At 43.6% G+C, this 24952-nt stretch overlaps 2 protein-coding genes across 3 annotated transcripts; one reads left to right on the top strand and one right to left on the bottom strand.

The window, feature by feature from the left end:
- Positions 1-445: 445 nt before the first annotated feature.
- Positions 446-10709, top strand: Znf597 (zinc finger protein 597). The gene is made up of 4 exons (XM_034505090.2): positions 446-782; positions 1575-1701; positions 5471-6566; positions 9040-10709. Exons 1-4 carry the CDS (start codon positions 750-752, stop codon positions 9056-9058), a joined length of 1275 nt encoding a protein of 424 aa, XP_034360981.1. The 5' UTR covers positions 446-749; the 3' UTR covers positions 9059-10709.
- Positions 10710-16836: 6127 nt separating this feature from the next.
- Positions 16837-23930, bottom strand: Znf174 (zinc finger protein 174). Of its 2 annotated transcripts, none has more exons than XM_076937283.1 (4): positions 23633-23930; positions 22858-23258; positions 21688-21907; positions 16837-18047 (listed from the first exon to the last, which is right to left on the bottom strand). In XM_076937283.1, the coding sequence occupies exons 2-4, from the start codon at positions 23248-23250 to the stop codon at positions 17449-17451; spliced, it is 1212 nt and encodes a 403-aa protein (XP_076793398.1). In that variant the 5' UTR covers positions 23251-23258; positions 23633-23930; the 3' UTR covers positions 16837-17448. The 2 variants fall into 2 exon arrangements, with proteins under 2 accessions (XP_076793398.1, XP_076793399.1); XM_076937284.1 differs by having other exon boundaries at positions 23645-23930.
- Between the last annotated feature and the right edge of the window lie 1022 nt (positions 23931-24952).

The following is a 24952-nucleotide window of genomic DNA, read 5'->3' as shown; positions in this document are numbered from 1 at the left end:
AAGCTGAGCCTGGGTGGGTCTCAGGGGCGTCTCATTCGCCTCACCCCATCCGACAGAAAGCTCGGCCGCCCCCCTACCCCCCGCGTCTGTGTGTTCCCGTATTCCGTGACCGACTCCAGGGTGGTCCCGCCTCTGTTTTCGGAATCACCGTGTCCCTCAGGGACCATTCTACGGCTCCGACTGAACCCATCCACAGGTGGGGCACTCACCACCGAGACCCAGCCAGAGGAACCGGAAATGGCTGCTTGTAGAAGCTCAGGACTAACTACGTCTCTCAGTTGCCAGGTGCGATTCAGGTCCTCGGGAAGCTGCTCAATTGGTCCATTAAGGAGGGACCGCCGCCTCGGGAGTACGCTGGCCAATCAGGATGCAGGATGGCTGAGCGGGGGGGGGCCGGGGGGGCGCGTCGCTTCCGGCGGTTTCTCCACAGCTACTGCGTGGGGAGCATGGGAGCGTGGGAGTTTTGTGGTGGCCTCCGCCTCCTTTGTGGCGTCTCGGCTGGGCGTGGCTTCATGCTGCTTCTGCTGGGCTGGGCGAGGCTGAGGCTGTCAGTGCTCCGGGGCTGCTGAGCTTGGCCGTTTCAAAGCTGTTTTGGAGAAAGAAGCCGTCACCTCAGATTCTCAAAGGAGCTTGAGGAGCTTCGAGGAGTCTGCGGGCGGAGTGGAAAGGCCTGGCAGCGGGAGTCGGAGACTCTCCACTTGAAGTGTTGTCCCAACGTAGGGACTTGAAGGAGCCCTTGGTTTCCCCAGATGGCGTCCACGCTCCCCGCATCCGACGAGCAGGTGAATTCTGTCGCTGTTTTCCCTCAGGTGCCTTGACCTGGCAGCAGAGTTAGACGCGCAGGTCCTGAGGCACCTCCTCAGATAGCCCTTTGACCAAGCTGTCCTCCTCGTTCCTTGACTTACCAACTTCCTCATTTCAGAATCATCAGGTGGAGGAGAGCCCTGGGGGGCGGGGGGGGGGGCCGTCTATAACAGTTTCTCAAAGTGTCTTCGTGGAATGCGTCTCCAAATGGTAGATTCCTAGGCTTCACACCTGCTGAATAATGATAATTAAAGCACAGGCGATTTTTAATCACACCAAAAGCTCTATGGGTTTATAGGAACAGTAAACTTAGGAGAGAACTAGAGCTTGAAGTGGTGGGGGGAGCTGAGCAATCACTGTGATGAAGAAGAAACATAGACTCGCAAAGAATGATGTTAGGAAACTCCTGAAAACTATTTCTCAGGATTCTTCTTACTGGGCTGGCCAGTCTTCCCCACCCTACGCCCCTTTCCCTTCCCCTCTGAGAGAATCCTTAATGATTTCTCTCCCCAAGAATTGTTCACTTATCTTTTCTGGAAAGACTACATTCTCACGATGTACTGTCTGGATTCACATACCACCCCTGTTTGAAAATTCGTGTTTATGCTTTCTCTCTTGACCCTACAAAAGCCATAGAGTCCCCTCGGGGAGGAATATTTTATACCAAGCCTTTTCTCCTTAGCACTTGAAGGGGCTTAGCTCTTTTCAGTCTTCCTAGACACTCAACTGACCTGCTAGCTTGTTGCACTAACAGTGCTCTCCTGTTTCAGGAACCACTGCTATTTGAAGATCTGGATGTATATTTTTCTCAAGAGGAATGTGTGAGTCTGCACACTACCCAGAAGACCCTCAGCAGAGAAACCCCATTGGAGTGTTTTGAGGGTTTGGACTTGATAGGTAAGACAGCTGTTTCTCCTGTATTGTGGAGCTTTCATCAGTTCTAGCATGAACATTTTAAGCCTTGTCCACACTGGTGGTGGATTGAGACCTGTCTGTGACACACACACACACATACACAAACACACACAGACAAAATGTGTGTATATCATGATATATATGTATATGTTATGTGTGTATATATGCATTTCTATGGCTATAGCAAGAACTGTATGAGAAAACAAGTTTTGGAGTCAGATGATTTTCCTTGTGAGCATGAGTGCCGGTGCACATGCATAGGTGTGTGCAGGCCAGCAGTGATGTCAGTTGACTTTCCCATTCATCCTCCACTCTATTTACTGAGGTCTAGTCAGGCAGCTTGCCTTGGGATCCTGTCTCCACATCCCGAGTGCTGGGATAATAGGTGAGCCACCACATCTACCTGGCTTTTACTGGATGCTGAGGATCCAAATTCCTGTCCTTAGCTTACACCATGAACATTTTATATGCTGAGCCATTTTCCTAGCCCTGAAATGATTTCTTAAAAGAAACTGAGTCTACAACAGTAACCATGGTTTCATATATGTGCCAATACCTTGTAATTTCCCTAAATAATTGTTGGAGTCAAATTAATTTTAATTGGGAAACTTCATTAACATAGATACTATCATTTGCTAAAGATTGGAAACTGATTTTCACTTAAGGGGTTATTCTGCCTTTCTCACGTAAGGGTAACCATATGCAGCAGTATCCGTATGCTTGCATAGACATTATGTCTTGTCTAGGTTTGGGAATCTAAACTATTTTTCATAATTCATGGTTTATATTTGCCACTTCAGCCATCTTCATGTTCTCCTCTATCTTCTTGAATATGTATGTGTGTGTGTGTATGTGTGTGTGTGTGTGTGTGTGTATATATATATATATATATATGTATGTATAACATTACACACACTATTACATTACACACACATACTTACCAACCCAGGGTTCCCTTGGTTCTTTCTTATCCACCTTCTCAGCGTACTTTTCTAGCCCATCTCGATTTCTTTGTATCACACATGGATTCACAGAAACACTTGGATTCACAGAAGCACTTTCTACCAGGGACCCTAAGTGGCCACACTTGGCTGAGATACTGATGGGTGATTTTAACTATCCTTCCTATCCTTCACTGGAGTCTCTCCAGAATTACTCTTATCTTCCAGTAGTCTGCCTACCGGAGCCCCTCCCCCATCCTGCTTTCACTCCCTCAGCACTCTGCTTCCTGATATTGACCCTTGTCCACCTGGCTCTTTCCTGCTGCCCTTATCAGACTCAGTGTCACCTACTGACCTGTGGAAGAACTCTCCACCAGGGAACCCACAGCCACACCTGCATAGGATCCAGCATAGACAACAGTAACCAAACACGTTTATAAACATAGTAAAAATAATATAACAGATTTATAGATATCGTATATTTATAATAACTCTTTTGCTACTTTTTTTGCTGATTTTATTTATTTCTTTGGTTTTACGAGATAGAGTCTATTTAGTCTTGGCTGTCCTGAGACTCTTTATGTAGACCTGTAGACCAGGCTGGCCTTGAAACCACACAGATCTACCATCTCTGCCTCCCAAGTGCCAGGATTATAGGCATATGGACACATTTATTTTAAATATTTGTGTCATTTCGGGATCTATTTGTATTTATTGTCTTTACTTCTTGTTGTGAGTTGTGATTCCTATTCTTGACTGGATTTTTAGACATAGGTTATTTTATATTTTTTAATCTCATAGTTTTAAAAAAGATTTATTTATTTTATATATGTGAGTATATTGTTGCTGTCTTCAGACACACCAGAACAGGGCATCGGATCCCATTACAGATGGTTGTGAGCCACCATGTGGTTGCTGGGAATTGAACTCAGGGTCTCTGGTAAAGCAATCAGTGCTTTTAACCACTGAACCATCTCTCCAGCCCCCTATCTCATATGTTTTTAAAGATTTATTTTAGTTTTATGTATATGAGTATTTTTCCTTAATGTATGTCTGTATACCATGTATAAGCCTGGTGCCCTAGGAGGTCAGAAGAGCATGTTGGGTCCCATGGAACTAAAGTTACAAATGATTATGAGTTGCCATGTGGTTAGAAATTGAACCCAGAACCTCTGGAAGAACATCTGGTGCTGGTAACATCCAAGCTATCTCTCCAGCCTCTACAGATGTGATTTAAGAAAAGAAAGAATGAAAAATTTCAACTTATAATTAATTGACTCTGCAGCCATACACCCATGGGTATTTAGGGATGGCTATATTTGGAGAAGTATTTAAAAGGAATTATTTATTACCTTGTTTAGGTGTTGTCAGCCCCCCTTGAGATAAGACAGTCAGTAGTCTGTACATACACAGCAGCTCTATTAGGATCATTTGTCCATGAAATATGTAGAAGTGTTTCAGCTCGGAGGAAGGGCATCCTGGGACTTGAAAGCCAGGAACCATACAGTTCTGAGAGGAGAAGGTATCCAAATGGAAGGGCATCCTGAGACATAGGGGCCCAGGAATGACACAGCTCTGAGGTGGGACAATGTCCCAGTGGAAGGGCATCCTGAGACACGGGGAACCACACAGCTCTTTGAGGAAGTCACACAGCAGAGGATTTGTAGCTCCCAGGAGAGGGGATCCCCAGCTGAGCTCAGGAGCTCAGGAGCTCAGGAACTCAGCCCTGCTCCTTCGCCTCACTTCTTCTCTTCATTGCTTCTTTTCTTCTTGGCTTCTTCTGATGAAAGAGTTACATTAGGCAGAAAATATCATGAAAGAGGAGGAGGGTCCAGGGAATAGAGGGACAAATTCAGGGATGGCTGCCCCTTTCTCTCAGGAGTGGACAGCAAGGAATTGGACAAAGGGGCAGTGCTTATATAGGATTTCTGAGGGGGTAGAGCTTCTCAGAGATTTCTAGAGTGAGGATTGGTGAGATTTCAAATTCTCAACTTGGTGGCTAGAGAGGAGGTGCTGCCATTGTGGACACCTCCTGTGGGACAGCCCCTGCAGTCGTGTTTAACGAAAGTGTTAGGCTGAGGTGGGAAAGAAGGTGTTGCCACCGTGGGCAGCTTCTCATGAAGGCAGTAGGCTGAGGCTGGAAAGAGTCACTACCATGCTCCTGCTGAAAGGGGAAAGCAGATGAGCCACTGTGGACAGCTCCCTGGTGCCGGCTGCCAGCCAAGATGGCATGGTGCTATTTTGACAAAAGCTGCCGATTGTTTGTTTGTCTATTTGTTTTTTGACAATTGCCTGGGCATCTTACCAAGGTGGAGGCTGGGGGTGGGGCAGAAAAGAGGGGCTGTCAGCCAAAGTTACCACACACCACTTAGGAACTTCAAGATGGAATTCTAGAGACTTTCTAGGGATAGATAATTTGTTTATTAAAGTAGTTGTCTTCTCTTTTCAGATAAATATGTCTAAATTTCTATTCCAGTTTTGACTACTCAACTCTCACCTGAGATAATGAAAAATTCCTAGGACCTAAATAGACTAAGCAGAAAGCTACATTTGTAGGTGTTACCTACCAAGGTCCCCAGTACCTATCCCACGGAAGCCTGTTTTACAGACATTCTCCAGCCCTTCTCCTTGCAGATTGACCTGGAACCGTGCAGTGCACCCACATGGATAGTCTTTGGATTTGGGGAAGTCAAGCCCGTTGGCTTCTAATTTTGTTTATGTTATGTAATAGCGTTCTGTGTAACTATTTTAACATGTTCTTTCTTTAGTGTCACTTAAAGGGGTTGTCTGTGTTTTGTTTTTATCATTAGGAGGGGAAGACCAGACTGAACCCAGTCAGAAGTTAAGCCTAGAGCCTGTGGAACTTGAAGAGCTGTCCCTGGAAACATACTCCATTGCTGCACCCCTTGCCCATTTCTCTGATCAATCTGAGGAGGATGTTGAAATACATGAAAGGAAAATGTCAGATGGAACTTTGACTTGCAAGACGAAGCTTATAAGCCTCTTGGTTACCATTGACAACAAAACCCCATTAGTAGAGTTATCTCAATGTTTAGGAGTCAAAACACTTTCAGATATTATTGAAGTTCCTTGGGAAGAAGCCAAAAATGTGTACAAGTGTCCTGACTGTGACCAAAGCTTCAGTGATAATACATACCTTATTTTGCATCAGAAAATTCATTCAAGAGAGAAAAAGTATAAATGTAGTACCTGTGAGAAGACCTTCAGTCACAGAACCAACCTGAAGACACACAGGCGAATCCACACTGGTGAGAAGCCTTACAAGTGTACCAAGTGTGCTGCCAGCTTCCGACAGCAGTCACACCTGTCTCGGCACATGAATAGCCATTTAAAGGAGAAACCACATACATGTAGTGTATGTGGGAGAGGTTTTACGTGGCTCCCAGGATTGGCAGAACATCAGAAGAGTCATACTGATGAGAAGTCTTATGAATGTGCTGACCACGATCAGGAAACAAATCTGGCTTTGCCTGAAGAAAGAGGCTCATCAGACACACCATCCCAGCACACACAGTGTGTGAAGACCTTGGAGCAGCCCTCAGATCCTGCTCTCCCTGAGAAAGACCATAAGGAGGACTCTAAACACTGCAGTATTGATGATGAAGACTTTTTTTCATTCTCCAGATTCAAACCTTTACAGTGTCTTGATTGTGACATGACTTTTCCTTGTTTTTCGGAGCTTGTCTCTCACCAAACCATTCATGACATGGAAAAACCTCATAAGTGCAAAACATGTGCAAAACCTTTTGCTTTAGAGTCAGAACTTGCATCCCACGAGAAGAGCCACAGAAGAGAAGAGCCTTTTAAATGTACGGTGTGTGGGAAGAGCTTCCGAGTGAAGACGCAGCTCGTTACTCATAAACGAACCCACAGGAGAAACAGCAAGTAAATACACGCTTTTGTTCCTGTAGAGCCTTTCAGTGTCTGTGTGATAGCAAACACTGCTCTGCACAGGGCGCTGTGCTAAGCAAGCACTTTACACACATTCCATGGGATGTCACAGTATTATTTATTATATCTGATTAGATCTGAGGAGTTAAATCAATGTTACATAGATAGTATGTGAAGCCAGGATTTGAACTCAGTTTCTGATCAAATTCCATTTATATGAGCCAGAGAAACATAAAACTTTAAAATTCAGTTTTTATCTGCTAGGTATGGTGGCTCACACCTTTAATCCCAGCACTCAGGCAGCAGAGACAGGAGGATTTCTGTGATATAGAGGCCAGCCTGGTCTATATAGTGAGTTCCAGTCAAACCAAGGCTACATAGAGGGACTCTTTCAAAAAACCAAAATAATTCAGTTTTTGTTAAGATGAAGGTTGTCTTATAGTTCTTTCTTCAAAAATGTGATTTCTAAGACTATTTTGGGAAGAGGAAATTTATTTTGCCAGTTCTATTACATGATGTATCTAGGAAAATGAATGTTTTTATATTTATTTTTATGCTTTTCTGGTTAAAGCTATTTCAGTGTAATGTTTTTTTTTTTTTTTTAATGTGAATTTCTAGTTTAGGACTCCATATAAAGTAACCAAATTTGCCAACTTTTTAAAAGTGTGTAGGGGGAGCAGTGAGGCAGGAGTGGGGGGATAGGGTCTTGCTGTGTAGCCCAGGCTGGCCTCAAAAATCATCATTTTCCTGCATTCATCTCCCACGTGCTAGGATTACTGGTATATACTACCATGTCCAGCTAGTTTACAGCTGATGACAGTACTTATGGATTTCCCACTTTCAGACTTGATGGCTCAGGCAGTTCCTGACACTGTGTGGAGGTTAGACTTTGCAGGGAGTACTTGTTCCTTTCTAAGGGGATTTGCCTCCAGGTCCCCACTGAAGCACATTCCAGGCTGGTTATGAATAGTTAGAACTACTTTTCAGAGAGCATGCTAAATACTGTGGTCATATTATTTTGTTTATTCTTAAAAAAAAAAAAAAAGTCTGAGAGAAGAGATTGTTCATGTTTTATAGATGAACTGAAGCTTTCGGAGGGTAAAGTCAGTCCTTTGCTAAGCACAGAAAGTATTACACTGCGACAAGGATGACATGTAAATACAGTGACACTGTACTACTACCTATTGGCGTTTGTGCCACGTGTTAATCTACTAGAAGACAAGGAAGTGGAGGTGGGGAGGAGATCTTCCTATGGAGGCTGCCCTGGGAACTTTCCTACCTGAAGCCCATCATGTCCTTTGTCTTATCCAGAGCTTTATTTCATGACTCTTAAAACAACAGAAGACTCTATGGCTTCATGCTTGAATTCCTTGTCAGTATAGTAAATCAGATTTTTTTTTTCATTAAATTATAACTATTTCTCTCCATCTCCAAAGAAAACATATTAGTTGAGTTTTTAACCAAAATAATTGATAACATATATGCCTTTAGGTACTGGTATTACAGATAAATATTAGAATAAAATATTGTTATACAGTGTGGTTATTAAAAGAACCAAGAATGTTTTAAGTATACATTCATACAGAACTACACTTTACAACAAAATGGATTATATACCTGTTAGTAAAACTATCTGTATGGTCTTTTGGTTAGTATGCAAGGATGATTTCATTCTGTTTAAATGGACTATAAAAACACAGTATTTACTAAAATAAAATTACTGCTGGGAAATTTCATGAACAAAAATAAAGCCCTCTTGAGGGCCAGTGGCTGACACGTAGTACAGGGCAGTGTCCCTTCTATGGAAGTGCAGATGGAGAATCTCATGTACAAAAAGATACCAGCCATGCAACTAAGTTCTTAATACTTACTAGAGACAGGAAGATCACTGTTACTGAGTGACGTAAGCTGAAGTCAACAGCCTCATCTGTCTCCTGGCTGTCCCCCCTCTCCTAGAGGTCACTGTGTCAGGTGATTCACAGTTGAGACGGTATGTCCTGTATATCAAGGTCACACTTACCTGTTTCTCCACATTTAGGATGTAATGCATCATTCTGTTAGAGAGTTGGGGGTCTTAGTGGCCTTCAGGTCTCTTCAGCCCTCTGTCAGAGATGCTTTGAATTGTATGGAAAGGTAGACTTGAGTTTTCACCTCACCCTGGGATATAATGGTTGTTAGACAGCATTAGGAGCATTAGCTTCTTCCTACTCTGCTGCTTCTTGGAGGGAGAGACTGCTGTGTCCTCATAGGCGTTAATGTTTGAAGACTGAAGAGTTGAAGGTGGGGAGTAAAACTGGAAAAGAGGCCCTTACTCATGAGAGTTGGTACCAATAGAAATGGGAATTATGTCAGGAGCAACTGGAACAAAATGGCTGATGAAATGGTTGGAAGTTGTCACCCTTCTTATTTGTTTTTTTTGTTTGTTTGTTTGTTTGTTTTGTTTTGTTTTTTTTTTTCTTCTTCTAAGGAAATACCAAAGAAGGTGAGTTTATACTGCAGGTCCTGCTGTATATCTTTTTATTGTTTGTTTTGTTTTTCAAGACAGGGTTTTTCTGTGGAGCTCTTGCTGTCCTGGTAGACCAGGCTAGCCTCAACTCAGAGATCTGCCTGCCTCTGCCTTGAGTTGTGAGATTAAAGGTGTGTACCACCACTGCCCGACCCTGCTGTACATCTTAACATGGAATTCACAATTTACCTCTCGGTGTTTGTGGTTTTCTGCATTTTTCAGATTTTGAAAGACCACTGACAAAAGATTAGAAAAAAAAAAAGAGGACTTTTACAAAAACCATTACTATATGTGAGAGTAATTAAATAGCCTTTGGTATAATAACGATCACCAGATTGGTATGCAGAAAACCCGAAAAACTCTGTCAGTTTACTGTGAAATATTTCAGTTATTTCCTTATCGTGAGCTTGTTCCTAAAAACATTGGCTGTGTGTTGTTTTCAAGCTGCTATGCCTCTGAGGAGTTGAAGAGAAACCTGTGGGTGTTTGGGCTGCCTTTATGATCATGGCCTTTTCATCCTCCTAAGAACATTGCCAAGTAGGGTAGATTCCACATGATTGCTCTTAATCCATGGTATTAGCAAATCATGTAGGTGCTAATAACAAATACTGGATACAGTCAATACAGGGATATAAAATGGAATGTAAGCCTGTTGCTATGAATGGTTAGCTAACTACATGTTGTACAAGGAATGTTGACGTTATGAAGTGTAGAAATGTGGTACTGAAGATGTGAACTCAAAATTTTGTGGATTTTTTTGATGCCATGATAAAAATGTGAATAAAACTGTACCTTCCCATGACTGTGGGAATACCAGTTTCTGTTAAACTGTCATTGCTGATGCCAACAACATTTCCCAATGGGATTTAGATGCTAGCTAGTACTTGCACTTTGTATTTAAGAGATGTTAGATTTTGTTGTTGAAGGAGAACACAAACTAGTTTTGTGCTGCTACAAATAATTTGACCACATATCTCTATAACACTGAAAACAGCCAGCCCAGTTGCTCAGGCAGTTAAAGGACGTTTTTGTCTTTGAAGCCTAAAGTTCCATAAAACTTAAGTATCAGTGTTCTTGTGACTGTAATATAAGATGTTAAACAATCTAAAAATACAGATTTTGCTTTAAATAATCTGTAATTTACTGTATACAAAGGGAGGTGCAGGTTACAGCTTTCATTTTTAAAAAAAGCCTATTTTAACTGTTTGTTGAGATCAGTGGATCTCAGTAAGAAACTGCTTTTGCTTTGACTATTTGTTAAAAAGGTAAAGATGTTTACTAAGTGTATATATAACTGCTTTAGTTTTGTATATTAGAACTATTTATGTGATATAAAAAATGGCTATTACCTATCTTTCCAAGACCTGTCTAACTATAGATGTTTTGTTTCTTCAAATTGAGATCCTTGTCTATAAGACCAGTCTAGAGAGAAAGAGGATACAACATGTTCATTTATATAAACCTAAGAATATTCTACCATGTCTAGTTATTTTGATGCCTAGTTTTCTGTATGCACTTCTGTCGAACGTTTCAGCTTTACTGTGATGCATTCTCATTGTTCTTAGCTCAGTTGTGAATGTATGCATCTGATGTGCAATTTATCATCCAATAAATGTTATGTTGTGATGACAGCAGGTGGTAAACTTTTAAAATATATACTTCAAGGATTTTCTGTTGTAGTAAGGTAAATTTGAAACAGTTGGTTGGATAATACTTTAGAGAATATGAAAGAATGAATGATAAACGAAATAACATGTCCTGTTTCCCAGAATTCAGTATAAGGATCCAGCATTACTGCAAGACCGCGCTAGATGTCTACCCACCTTCCAGTCTTAGCTGCACGGTAGCAGTACAGGAAAGGCACCGCTGGCTTCTCTGGGCAACTGTCAAAAAGACAGGTTCCGCTGGGAGGAAGGATGGTAAATAGTTATACTCTTACGGTTTCCCGTGGCTTCAGAGCAATTGTTGACCAGCCAAGCAACCACTAGGCGTACATGCTCGTGCTAATGCCAGCCAGATGCCATTTGCCCCGATGGCGGGTTGGGAAGCCGGAAGTTGAGGCCACTCCAGTGTTCCCGTCTATCAGCGCTTGTGCACTGCTCTGGCTGTTGAGGCTAAACATCTAGCGGTGCGGTTTGGTGAGGTAGGTGTGGCCACCCACATGTCTGAGGTCTCAGGCTACTCAGGGCTGAGTCTGAGCGTGTCTGTGCGAGCGAGAGTGAGCAGTGCTGGACCAGAGGAGGCCGAGCTGGTGTGCTCTTCTGTTTGATTGGCTTTGAGACTGTGTCTGTGTTGCCCAGACTAACCATTACCCTATGTGTTCAAGCAGTCTTGATCCTCCTGGGCACCCACCCCTCCAGAGTAGCTGAGTCTGGAAGCACAGCTGGTTCCTTGGAGCATTATTCTATCTAATGTCCTGCCAGTTAGTCAGAGTGTGTTCTTGGCTCACTTTGGGTAAATGGTTTCACCTGGATGATTTTAGTCACGTTTATGACTGCACAGACTTACCTGATGTCAGTCCAGGTTTCTCCTCTGTTATACTTAAGTGCAATTCCTGTATTCAAGTACCTAAAACATTCTCCTTTGAAGATTTTTGAGAAACCCAAATACCTATCCAAAACTGCATGCATTTAGCCTGTTTGCCTCCAGGACATAGTACTCTATCCATACAATTGCACCTCCTCTCCTTCCCTCACACTGTGGTTTCAATGTTTGTCTCCTAAAATTTATACGCTAGCTCCCAGAGGATAGTATTAGAAGGCAGGGGGCTTTGGAAGGGTTATGAATATAAACTCCTTATTTAGTTACCTTATAAAAGAAACTTCCGGGAACTTGCCAGCACTTTCCACCATGTGAGCACCCATCAAGATGGCACTGTCTATAAAAGGACCCTTTCCAGATAATGGGGTCTGGAACTTCTCTGTCTCTAGGAATATGCGAAACCAATCTCTTATCTATAAACTGCCCCAACTCCTCATCCATTCTTCCATGAATTTCTGTGAATGATATCTTAATATTTTTCAAACATGCTTGGGATAGAATTCAGTGAAAAGGTGCTTATTTAGCATCTGGAAGGCCCTAGCATTACAAAACAAAAACTAAACCAAAGAAAACCCCAAATATTTCCCAAACTTGCTTCTCTACTTAATTGTCCTTACCTTTATCCAACAGTTAACTATACTTTATCCATCCAGTTAAGTAAAATAGTCAAGTACAGTTTGATTATGTCACCATTCAAAGACACACTCTACTGACATTCTGTTGTCCTTAGGATAATCACTGAAGTCTTCAATGTGACCATTTCTGTTACTTCTCCAGCCATGCTACCTAGCTACGTGTGGATTTCCAGTTCAACATACACCAGTTTCTTCTTGAGAACTGTGTATATGTCCAGGGAACAGAGGTTATGCAGTGCTAAGGACTGGCTTTAGGGCTTCAAACATTGCTAGGCTAGGTACTCAGTTCAGGAACTATTTTTTTTATAGAAACCACATGTCACGGAAGAGAAGGTAAGACTGTCTAAAAATTGTGATGGTTTGAGTGAGAACGGCCCCCAGAGACTCACATATTTGAATGCTTGGTGTCCAGTTGGTACACTGTTTAGGGAGGATCAGGAGGTGTGGCCTTGTGGAGAAGGTGTCTGTGGGCGCCCACCCCATCCCCTGACCCCCACCCCTGGGGATTAGATGTACACTCTCAGCTCCTGCTCCAGACCATGCCTGCCTGTCTGCCACCATGCTTCCTACCATGATGGAAATGGCCTAACCCTCTGAAACTCTAAGCAAACCCCCAATTAAATGCTTTCTTTAATTTAAAATTGCCTTGGTCATGGTATCTTCTCACAGAAACAGAACAATAACTAAGACAGAAACCCAAGAAAAAAAAATAAAACAGTAACTGTGTCAAGTATTTCGTTGTCCCAGAAATTCAAGAGGCTGAGGCAGGAGGATGCTTGAGTCCAAGAATTTGGAGCCAGCCTAGGCAACACAGTGAGACACCATCAAACCATACCAACCAAAGACCCAATTAGTAAACTAAGAAACAACAACAACCTGGGACTCAGACCTGCTCTTAATTGGCTGGCTGGCTATGTGATGTGGATTCTGAACATTTGAGGGTTTTTTCTTCCTAAAATAGTAACAACAATAGAAAAATAGTCTCCCAAGTCTGCTGCATTAGATGAGTTCAGTCCCCACAACTTGGGAAAAAAAGTCTTGTATGTCTAGTACTTAACAATATCTGTTGCTTATGAAGTAATCAATACTATCTTTATTTCAGTGGGAAAACATTTATTCCAAAGACTGAACAGCAGAACTAATTTAATAGATATTTAAATTTCCCTTAGGAACCATGAGCCATGCATAACTGGCTCAGGGAAGTCTGTGGGTCATGTGACCCACCAGGCTTACAGGAACTGATAAATTGTGCTCCAGGGATCCTTAATTTCATTAATTCACAGGGATGCCAGGCTGTTTTATACTGGCAATTTGGAAACTGAGAATTGGGTCCTTTGTATTTTGACAAATGACAACTGTTTTCATTACAGATGTGTCCTGCTGGACATGGGTGTGCATCAGTAATCCCAGCATTCCACTGGTTTAAGACAGGAGGATTGCAAATTTGAGGCTAGCATGAGTTATGCAGGAGATCGTATCAACTCCCACTGTAAAAACAAAAACAGTTACACAAGAATGTATTTCAAAAGAATGGGGAAACTGTTTTCAGGTCATATATCTCATAAGGACTTCATCCCAGAATATTTAAAGAATTCTTACAACCCAGCAATAAAAAATAATAGTCCATTTTCAAAGGGCCACAGGGATAGCTATGGTGGCTCACATCTGTAACCCCAGGACTCAAGGCTGAGGCAAGAAGATTGCTGCAAGCCTGGCCAGCCTAAGCTACAGAGCAAGACTCCTGCTTGAAAACAACAAAGATCAAAGGATTTGGCAGAGGTAGGAGCATTATCTCAAATTCATGGCCAGCCTGATCTATATAGTGAGTTCTAGGCCAGCCAGGGCTATACAGCAAGGTCCTGTCTCAAAACACCAGAGGGGAGAGAAAGAAGTTTTAAATAGTCATTTCTTCAAAGCAAATATAAAGACAAGAAACAAATACATGATTAGTTATCAGGAAAAAGAAAATCAAGATCACGAGAGTCTACTTTACTCTTGACTGGGATAGCAGTAATCACAAAGATTCCATGAAAACTGGACATGGTGACACATGCCTGAAATCTTCACACTTGGGAGGTGGAGGCAGGCAGATCAAGATCAGCTAGGATGGTGAGCTCTTATGCCAGACATGAGAGCTGCCTCAGAAAGCCAAAATCTGTAATAAATTATGTTGAAGGTGTGGAGAAACTGGAACTCTCGTACATTGCTGGTCAAAATGTAAAGTGTAGTGTAGCCACTTTGGAAAACAATTTGATCTTTCCTAGAATTGTTATCGTATGACCTAGCAATGACCTTTGCTCAACCTTTAGGCATGTACCCATGAGGAATGAAATACAAAAACCTGAATATAATGTTCACAGCAGCATTACTCTGTTCACAATAAATGGTGCAATTACACAATTTCATCAACCAATAGACAGACTCAAGGCTCCCTCATACAATACAACAGGACTAGGAAAGAAAGCACTGACGTATGCCACGGTGTGCACAGACGACACTGCTCAGAGGCATGAGCTGTGACAGGAGCAGGCAGTGACGGCTAATGTTTAAGGGTGACAGTATCCTAAAATGAGACTGTAGCGACAGATACACAGCTCTAAATACTGTATTGTAACCACTGAACTGTATATTATAAATGCACAAGCTTTCTGGTACATGTAATACTTCAGTGAAGCAATAAAAGAAACATTTTAGTTTTAGGAACAGTTAGAGGGAAAATTTAACAGTCTTCTGCACTGTGAGGAGTCACTGCCAATTTTATTGAAAGAGAGTTGCATTGTGGGATTAGTTTACACCTTACCTACTAGATATGAAAAAATGCTCTTTTGTTGTCAATGTTTCCCTTCTCCTTGGGTCTCCCTGGGCTAACTCAGGGATCAAACACTGAAAGCAAGAGTCACTCCTAAGCTGACACCAGTATGTGCTAGGCAGGACCCAGAGATATGGCAGAACCAATGGGATGGGTAGGAGCCAGAGCTGCATGTGAAAGGAGAAAGGCCATTTCCTTATGTTGGGGTTCAGCAAAGGGAAGCTGGCCACAAGGAAAGTAGGTCAAGACTCTGTGCCGAGGCTCTGGTGAAGCAGGAATAGGCAAAGGAGATGAGGGAACTCCTACACCTGAATTCGGTACCCTAGAGCCCTCTGTGCCACCGGATCCTCACTGCCAGTGGACCCTCATGCATAGGACAACTGGACTGGGGACAGGCAGGCAAGGCAGCAGCATGGCCTTGACACCTTTTGGAAAAGAAAGACGTAGACTGAGTTTGTCACATAAACTAAAGGTTTGAACAGGTGCCCAAAGATGCTAAATGATTACTGATGTGTAATCTGAAGAGAGGAAACATTCTGTGTAAGAGCCCAAGTAGCAAAACTCGAGCAAGTGTCCCTGTGCCAACCAGCCCTTACACACAGTCCTGTATTCCTCCTCTTTTTGGAGATCCCCTTTTAGTGACCAGTTGACCCAAGATACACAGCCGTGGTAAGTAGGCCAAATGATGGTCCTCCACATACATTCACATCCTAATCCTTGGAACCAGCAGATGTGCCCTTAAATGGCAAAAGGAATGTTTGGTGAGTATTACTGAAGATCTTGAGATGTGGAGATTATCCTGTATACCCAATCTAAGCATCCTTCTGAGTCGCAGGAGGCCAGAGTTAGACAAGTTTAGGCAAGACGGAGAGTCAAAGAATGTACTTTGAGGATGAAGGGGCCATGAGTCTAAGAATGCAGGGGGCTGGTAGAAGCTGAAAAAGTCAAGGAAATGAATTTACCTCTCAAGAGTCTTCAAAGGGAAAAACCCTGCCCAAGGAGATTTTGGCTGAAGCTGATTTCAGACATTTAATTTCTAGCAGTATGAGAGAAGTTTTGTGTTAAGCCACTAAGTTTGTGCTCAGTTGTTATAGCACCAGTAGAAAACAGTTCAGACATGACTAAGAAGTTATGACAAGACAGCAGTGAAGGTGGCCTAGAGGAAAGTGTGTATACAAACTATAAAGGCTCTGGCCAGTAATGGTATGTGGCCCGGGGAAGAGGTAAGGCCAAGCTGAATATTGAAGATAAGGCAGTGACTTGATATCTTCAGAAGAATGGCCACCATGCCCTATACATCTATCTGCCTGAACAGAGAGGGAGGATGCCTTCCTTAGGGTGATGGCTGATTGGGCTGTACCTTCTATGTTAAGAAAACAAGAGTTTGGCATGGGAAGGTGTCCCAGGCCCAGTTCTGGAACTCTAACATTTTATATAAATATATTATTCTGTCATTTTAAAAATGCTATGGAGGTATAATTTACCTATCATAAATTAATCTATTTCAATAGATTAATTTTCTTGGAGTCACTTAATTGTATAACCATCCCCATAATCTAATTGTAAACACTGTGACCACGCTAGTCACAGTTTTAAAGCAAATGGCTTATTTAAGAACAGGTAGAATTCCCCTATCCACCAGAGCAGTACTTACTCCTGGTAGCTTTCCCTTATATCGTGGGCTGGAGTTGGAACACCTTTTGTAAATCAAAAGTGCTTTGATATAAAAAGTTACCTCATATAATTTAAATAAAAGTACTTAGAAACGGCTAATCACATAAATACATATATATTGTCTTTTGTTAAGTTAGTTACAGCAGGGTATGGGGTCACACACCTTTTTACCAGCACTTGGGAGGCAGAGGCAGATGGATCTCTGAGTTCCAGGCCAGCCTGGTCTACAAAGTGAGCTCTAGCACCACCAGGGCTATGTAGAGAGACCTGTCTTAAGTAATTAAAAACCACCACGTGCACTACCACCACCATCAAAAAAGTGAGTTGCAGAAAGACTATTAGAGGACTCTCCAGTGAATGCTCTCTTGGCATTCTCATGAACTGCTCAAGTGTGCACATGAAAACAACTGTCTTTTAGAAGATAAAAGCAACAAGGAGATGAAATTAAGGATTAATTAATTAAAGCCACTTGCAGCTCATCCTGACTATTCCTCAGTAACCGCACTCTGCTGAGACGGCAGCTCTCTTTTCCCCCCACACTCGAATCAGCTGTCCTTACACACTGGCCCCATTGGCCTCTTTTTGGACTCCTTACCAGTTGAATATTCACCCATCACTCTGTAAGTCACAAAGATACTCAATGATTTACAGGCAAGCAAGACGGGGAGACCAGAAGCCCTTCCCTAGGACTCTACAGCACACAGCATCGCTTCAGTGCCCATGGTGGAGCCTGTGGTGCTGGTGAAGGTTTGAGCTTTGGCGGAAGCTTTTGCCACAGTGGCTGCACTGGTATGGCTTCTCCCCAGTGTGGATTCTCTGGTGCAGTTTCAGAGTTGACTGTCTCCCAAAGCAGTTTCCACACTCCCCACAGATGTAGGGTCTCTCCCCGGTGTGCACTCGCCTGTGTCGCTTCAGCTCGGAATTCCACGTGAAGCTCTTCCCACAGTCGTCACAACTGTAAGGTTTCTTGGCTGGGTGGGCTGCCTGGTGACCAAGACGCTGCAGAAGGCTGCTCAGGCGTCTTTGGCCTCTCCTGCTTCTCTTTAACTCTCTCAGTGGGTGGCCTCTAAGGGGGTTGCTGATGTATTCCAGCTCTCTGCATTGTCTCTGGTAGTGGGCAAGTGACTTGAGAGACTGCGGGGGTCTGACCTGCCACTGCAGCAATCGGGGGTCACTTGCAGTCACCCCTCCTGGCTCAGGGCTTCGCATGATACCCCCTTTAGGTCTTCCACGTAAGACTGCGCATGCCTTTGTTCCTCTCGCTCCCTCCTGTTGCGGATTTTCCTTGTCACTTCTCACTCTGGAGGACTCTATAATTAGAAATAATATGCTTGTTTTCTGCACTTAGAAGAAAGAACTCCAGGAAAAGCAGTTTAAATATGTTGTGAGGTTTGTCAGAGGGTAGGCAGCCTTCTGCTGATGGCATGTGTGCATCAGCATCTAGGCCCGGCAACAAGGGGGTCCTCACCTTTGACAGTGATGAGCCAGAATCTCAGGCTTAGGCCTGGGAATCTGCACAGTTAACTAGTTCCTGGGAGCATCCCTAATTTATAGTAAAGCCAGGAACCAAATTCTTCTGTCCTTCCAATCTTTAAGAAAAGGTATAGGAAAACAGAATAGAGAAAAACCTGAACGAAGTATCAATAAGGAAGGAGGAGGACAATTGACTGGTTATTTATTGACAGTGTCTAGCTATCACTTAGGTCAACTTCAGACTCTAGGGTCTCAGTAGTCCTCCAAGTAGCTGGGACCACAGACACCCACCACTGCCCCTGGCTAAAATCGGGTTAACATTCCAATACTTAAAACAATTGTTTGAATAAATATCCCTCCCTTCCATGGACAGACTGACAGCCTCCTTCACTTCAAAGGATGGTAAATCCAGTGACTGTGTTGTTTTTCTCATTAGACTGTTGACGGCCTAAGTATTTAGAAAATGGGATACAGATGAGATATGTATCCTAGTTAATGAAACAGCCCACCTTCTGACAGGACTGAGGATCAAGATGGACCTGAGTTAGACCAGGCCTGGAAAATGGAGACTCGGGAAAGTTTGTTCTCATGAGCTGTATACACACTCACCATAGCAACCAGACAGATGTGACTGCTGAGCATTTGAAACGCCTAACGTGGCTGGGGAATTGAATTTTGAATAATAATTCATTTAATATGTAATGAGAAGCTCAGACAGTTCAAAAGTTTCAGCCAAGTGACTCCATCAAGGTTTTGCTCCATTCACGTTCTGAGACAGGGTCTCACACAACCCAGGCTGGTCTCAAACTCACTACATAACTGAAGATGATGGTAGGTAAGCACCTGACCTGCCTCCCGCTCCCAAGTGCTGAGATCCCAGGCGGTCATCACCACGCCTGTCTTCATCAAGGCTCTTAAGAACAAGTCAATGGGAAAGGAATCATTTTCTGGCAAGTGGCCCTGGAATCACTGGATTCTCACAAGCTTCAGAGAATCCCAGTCTGACTGAACGTCTACTTAAATTTATGTGTTGTCAATCCCCAATGTAGAACTATCAGGAGATGACTGGGTCCTAAGGATGGAGCCCTCATGAATGGAATTAGTGCCTTGTCAAAAAGATGAAAAGCCTTGTTTGCTGTTCTACCTTTCAGCCACATGGACACATGGCAAGTGCTGCCTTGTGGTCCTCAGACACTGCATCTGGTGGTGCCAACTTTGGACTTCTTTGTGTGTGTGTATGTGTGTTACAGTGTGTAAGTCGTGCGTTTGCTTGTGTGTGCCTCTCTAAAGCACAAGTGAAAAGGCCAGAAGTAGATGTCAAACGTCCTGTCACTCTGCTTAATTCTCAAGACAGGGTCTCTCACTGACCCTGAGTTAAATCTTCCTGTCTCCTGCCACTGCCCTCCCCCTGCCCCCATCACTGATATTACAAAAGCACACAACCAAGCCTATCCATGTGGCTTCTAGGGATTTGAACTCAGTAAACACTTTTGCCCACTAAACCAACTCCCCAGCTGACCTTGGGCTTAACTTTTGAAACTGTTAACAATAAATTTGTTGTCCAGTCTAAAGTTTTAGTAAACTTAGTAACACATACAAAAGTATCACATACAAAAAAAAAAAATTCAAAATGAATGGGAATGAGATGAAATCAAATGAAAGAAGTAAACATATCCACGACTCTGAATCATTGGGCAATGGTATTTTAGGTAGGACTCCAAAAGCCAAAGCAAAGAAAAAAGTCAGAATATCGACATGAAAACCCTGGGCTGGTAAGATGGCTCAGAGGGTAATGGCACCCCTGGCCAAGCCTGATGACCTGATTTGACCCCTGGATCCACATAGCGGGAGGAGACAACTGTATCTCTGACTTCCACATATGGACATGTAATGTGCATGCCTATACATACAGACAGGTACACACAAAATAAGTAAGAATGTAGTACAAATTTTTAAAAAACATTTGTGTTTCATGGAATACCATCAAAAAACCTAAAAAAGATAATTCACAGAATGAGAAAAAAACATTCACAAATTATCATCTGTGAGGTCTAGGATCCAGAACATTTTTTTAATTCTTAAACTTCAACAATAAAAATACAAATCTCCTGTTAAAAACAGGCAAAGTATATGACTATAATTTTTCTATAAGCTGGGAGTGATGGCAAAGGCCTCTGTCACAGGATCTAGGAGGTGAAGGCTAGAGGATCAGTTCAAGTTCACCCTCAGCTCTGTAGTGTCTTCGAAGCCAGCTGAGACCTGATAACTAAAGACAAGATATCCGTTTCCTTTTTCCCTTTTTACAATGTCTTACTATATTTACTGTGTGTGTGTGTTAAGATGGTTGTTTGTATGATTGTGTGTGTGTGTGTGTTAAGATGGTTGTTTGTATGATTGTGTGTGTGTGTGTGTGTGTGTTAGGGATGGTTTTATGATTGTGTTAGGGTTGGTTGTTTCTATGATTGTGTGTGTGTTTGGGATAGTTGTATGATTGTGTGTGTGTGTTAGGGATGGTTGTTTGTATGATTTTGTGTGTGTGTATGTGTGTGTTAGGGATGGTTGTTTGTATGATGGTGTGTGTGTGTGTGTGTGTGTTAGGGATGGTTGTTTGTATAATTGTGTGTGTGTTAGGGAATGGTTGTATGATTGTGTGTTAGGGTTGTTTGTGTGTGTGTGTGTGTGTGTGTGTTAGGGATGGTTGTTTGTATGACAAAGCATTTGTGGAGGTCAGAGGACATACCTTACCGGAGTGATTCTCTCCTTCCATTATGTGGGTCCCAGGGATTGAACTCAGGTTGTCAAGCTTGGTGGCAAATGCCTTTACCCACAGAGCCATCTCACTGGCCAGGATATATAATTTAATAAACATGAAATCATGCTAAACGTAACTCATTAGAGAAATGAAGATCAAAACCTCAAGGGATATTACATCATAATAAAACAGCCGGGAGGAGGTGCTGGCGAGGATATGGACAAGCACCCTCTGCTCTGTGGATAGGACACTTCGATGGCGCAGCCACTTTACAAACTAATCCAGTAATTCTTCAAGAAAAAACCAAACAAGTAGAAATCCCAAACAGGCTGGGGATGGTAACGCAAGCCTTTAATTCCAGCACTTGGGAAGCAGAGGCAGGTGGATCTGTGTGAACTCAAGGGCCAGCCTGGTTTACATAATGAATTCTAGACCAGCCTGAGCTGCATAGTAAGACACTGTCTCAAAAAAAAAAAAAAAAAAAAAAAAAATCAGTTATCATATGTAATTTTAAAAGGCCAGGAAAATGGATTAGTAAATAAGGCTCTGGCTACTCAAGCCCAGAGACCAGAGTCTGATCTGATCTCTACAATCCAAATAAAGGCAGAAGGAAAGAAATGATTCCACAAAGTTGTCCTTTGACCACCATATGTATACTGTGCCCTCCCCCTCACCTCAGTGATGAAAAAGGGCTGGTGAGAGAGCCAAGAATCCGGAGTAGTTACCTGTCTCAGTCAATCTGAGGACTGGTTCCTGGAGGAGAGACTTCTCCCAGTGGTGAGGACTCAGCTGCTCATGAGATCCTTCCCAGGAAGGTTCTTCTAGAGAGTTCTCCTGAATATCTCTGCTAGGAGTTTGGGGTTGAAAGTCTCGAAGTTCTGGCTCTACAAGTTGAGCCCCTGTTTTCTCTAAGAGCACCTTTTGCCCTTGCATACAGACGGTCACCTAGGAAAAGGGCTGTCCATTAATTCTCCATTCCTTGATGGACGAGAGAAACAGGCCACTCACTGCTAACAGAGTGACCCTTTACCCTGGGAAGGTAAATGGTAATGACCTAGAGTCCAAATTCCATAGAGACCACCAAAAGGAGGTGAAGGGAAGGCATGCAGAGGAAACACCCAACACTTCCCAGGTAGTGCCCACAGCTTGAACCAAGATCATAAAGAATGCTGGTAAAAATCCCAGAATCATCATGAACAATGCTCCCTGGATCTCCAGCCTCTCTACTTCTGCTAGAGACAGGCCACGTGGGAACAGAGCCAGTACGGTAAGGGGCCACTGAACACCATTCCAACTTGGTAAGTTTTGAGGGCCAGTATACTCAGATCCAACAAGGCTGCCCCACCTGTTTGTTCATCTCACTTGCTGCCCTCTCGGCTCCAGCTGGGGTTTGGGGAAGGGGGTGGTGTGAGACGACTGGACAGACAGCAACACCCGAGAACTGAGCTGAGACTTCCCCATTCAAAGGCAATACAGTAAACACTTCACAGGAATAAAGTCCACAGAGCTTCACCAAAATTAGTTCCTATGGAACTGGCTAGACCTGTTAGCTGAGAATTCTAATTGTAGTAAAGCCTCAAGACGTGGGTCAGGGAAGACCTGGCAGTAGAGATTCCTTAAAACTACTCTTAAAAGGTCACGGGATCTATGAAGGAATAGCTTAATTCTCTGCTGCCTCACTGGGTACCTATATTCGCTGGCTCTGTTTTCTGAAACCCAATTACAATTTGGGGGTGGAGATAAGGGGAGTTCCTCCAGGCTGGAAGCAACTTTTGAAGTCATCCATTCCTCTGGAATCTCTAACTAACTAGGGATCATGGATCATGAGACAAAACACTACCTCAAAAGACAACAAAGACATTACCTAGGACCCACAGAGAAAGGACCCTTCTTACCCACTGCTTTGGTTTTTTGGATGCTCTGTGCAAATCTTCCACCAGAGTCACAATGTCCCTGCTGCTCTTTGGATACCGATGCCAGACCTGTGCCTGGATCTCTGGAGGTAGGATGACCAGAAACTGCTCCATCACCAGGAGCTCCAAAATCTGCTCTTTAGTGTGTAGTTCAGGCTGCAGCCACTGTCTGCAGAGCTGTCGAAGGCAGGAGAGCGCTTCCTGGGGCCCAGACACTTCTTGATAACAAAAGTGTCTGAAGCTCTGGCGGGAAAGCTCAGGATCAGGATATTGCTGAGGGGGGCCACGTGTTTCTTCCAGCTTCATTATGTGTCTCTCTTGCTTGTCAGAATCATCAGTGTGGGTACTCAAAGTTATCTCCATTTTAGCTGCCATTTTGGGGGCTGTGGGAACAATGTCACTCTAATCGTAAACTGATTACGTCTTCTGGGTCATTGCTCTGGAGAAATCTGATGGCTAGAAAAATGTTAGGAACGAAGCTCGTCTAGAGGTGTTAGGAAAGGACCGCAAAGACATAGCTTTCTCATTTGCTAGTCTTTATCCCAGACTCTGAAAACAAGATAGTTCCTGGTCTTTTCGTCAGTTTTTAAGGAGAAAAGTCATAATATCCCAGAAGGGCACTGGAGGGAGTATTTTATTTTGGTATTTGGCGAAATTCACAACACGATCTAACGGACTGGTAGAGGAATCCCCAGGGAAAGTTTAAGCTATCTTGCGGGTAGCTCGCACCAACTCTTGGCATCTGGCAGACACCGACCTGATCCAGTACCTCTGAGCGAAGCAGAGCCAAGGCCACGACGCGGCTACAGCGTGGTTAGGGGTAGGGAGTGCGGCTCCGCGGCCCAGCCAGCTCGGTCTGGTGAGGCTGCGGCAAGGGGACACGCAGATCCTTGGGTGTCAGCTCCAGCAGCCACCTGCGACACCACGATCTGAGGCAGTTCAGAAGCCAGCCCGCCTGCAGGTGACCCACCTTTCTAGAGACTGGACTCCGGGAACCCTAGAGCACAGTCTAGGGGCGGGGCTGGAGCCGGACCGCAGAGACGCCCACCGGCTCCAAGAGCTACCCATGGGAAGGCCCGCCTCTCCTCTACAGGATTGGGTCTCCGGGACGTTGCTAATCGTTTATTAGCTGTTCGATCTATCAATCAATCGCAGTGCCTCCTGGGAGTCGTAGTCCAGTGGCTAGTCTGGGCGTGTGCGCAATGGGCTGCCCAATGCCCAGATCATTGGCCATCACTTAGTTGGTTGAGGGAATTTGAGGGAGCAGAAAGTGCGGGGCTCGAGCGAGTCCTCCAGATGGACGGCTTCAGGTCAGGTCTCACATTGGCCAGGAGGCCCTCCCTCTTAGGACACGTCTGTGGGGTACTTGAAGCAGGACCCAGGATGAACCGGCTGAAACCCATTCTCCACAGCAGGATCTTAATTTTCTCTGACCTCACCTCTAGGGTTTTTCCTCCTCTGTATGGTCTAACCCTCGCAAATGACTCAACGAATGCTAATAAGCAGGGGAGAAAAAATAGTTTACCCACTGCAAGGGCTATCTTCAGAGTCTGGGATAAATAAAGGCTGACAACTTGGTACCATCTACTGTATGCAACGGCCGGGAACCACTCCCTGTATTTACAATCAATGAAGCAATAATTCAGCGAGCAAGGGAACAGAGGAGTCAGTGTGGGAGTCATTAAACCAGGAGAGCCTCTAGTAGATTTTTTTGAGTATCACGAGGCACAGGATATGTGAGAAAGTGTAAGGCAACCACAACTTCTATTGAAGATCAACCTTAACTTTTTCACACACTTCTTCATTATGTTTGAAGACTTTAGACCCTCTCCTCACATACTAACATCTTAACATTTCCAAAAATCGTTTCTCCAATGTTTTTTCTTTCTTTCTTTCTTTTTCTTTTTTTGCCTTTCTTCCGCAGCTCTCTTTTATTTTAAATTTCTTTTTAGATGTATGGTGTTTTGTGTGTATCTATGACTGTGTGCCATGAGCATGCTTGATGCCCATGAAAGCCAGAAGAGAATGTTGGAATCCCCCGAAACTGGAGAGTTGTAAGCTGTCACGTGGGTGCTGG

Source organism: Arvicanthis niloticus, chromosome 6 (genome assembly GCF_011762505.2).
Source record: "Arvicanthis niloticus isolate mArvNil1 chromosome 6, mArvNil1.pat.X, whole genome shotgun sequence".
Classification (NCBI taxonomy): Eukaryota; Metazoa; Chordata; class Mammalia; order Rodentia; family Muridae; genus Arvicanthis; species Arvicanthis niloticus.
This window is presented reverse-complemented; position numbering and strand designations above follow the sequence as displayed.

What these genes read in the sequence shown, in the direction of transcription:
- Znf597 (XM_034505090.2), top strand. Translation starts at nt 750, where the DNA reads ATGGCGTCCACGCTCCCCGCATCCGACGAGCAG. An exon ending in TCCCCGCATCCGACGAGCAG is followed by an intron (nt 783 to 1,574) that starts GTGAATTCTGTC and finishes CTCCTGTTTCAG; the next exon opens with GAACCACTGCTATTTGAAGA. An exon ending in TGAGGGTTTGGACTTGATAG is followed by an intron (nt 1,702 to 5,470) that starts GTAAGACAGCTG and finishes TTTTATCATTAG; the next exon opens with GAGGGGAAGACCAGACTGAA.
- Znf174 (XM_076937283.1), bottom strand. Translation starts at nt 23,250, where the DNA reads ATGGCAGCTAAAATGGAGATAACTTTGAGTACCCACACTGATGATTCT. An exon ending in CCAAAAAACCAAAGCAGTGG is followed by an intron (nt 21,908 to 22,857) that starts GTAAGAAGGGTC and finishes CCCTTTTCCTAG; the next exon opens with GTGACCGTCTGTATGCAAGG. An exon ending in CCTCAGATTGACTGAGACAG is followed by an intron (nt 18,048 to 21,687) that starts GTAACTACTCCG and finishes TTCTAATTATAG; the next exon opens with AGTCCTCCAGAGTGAGAAGT.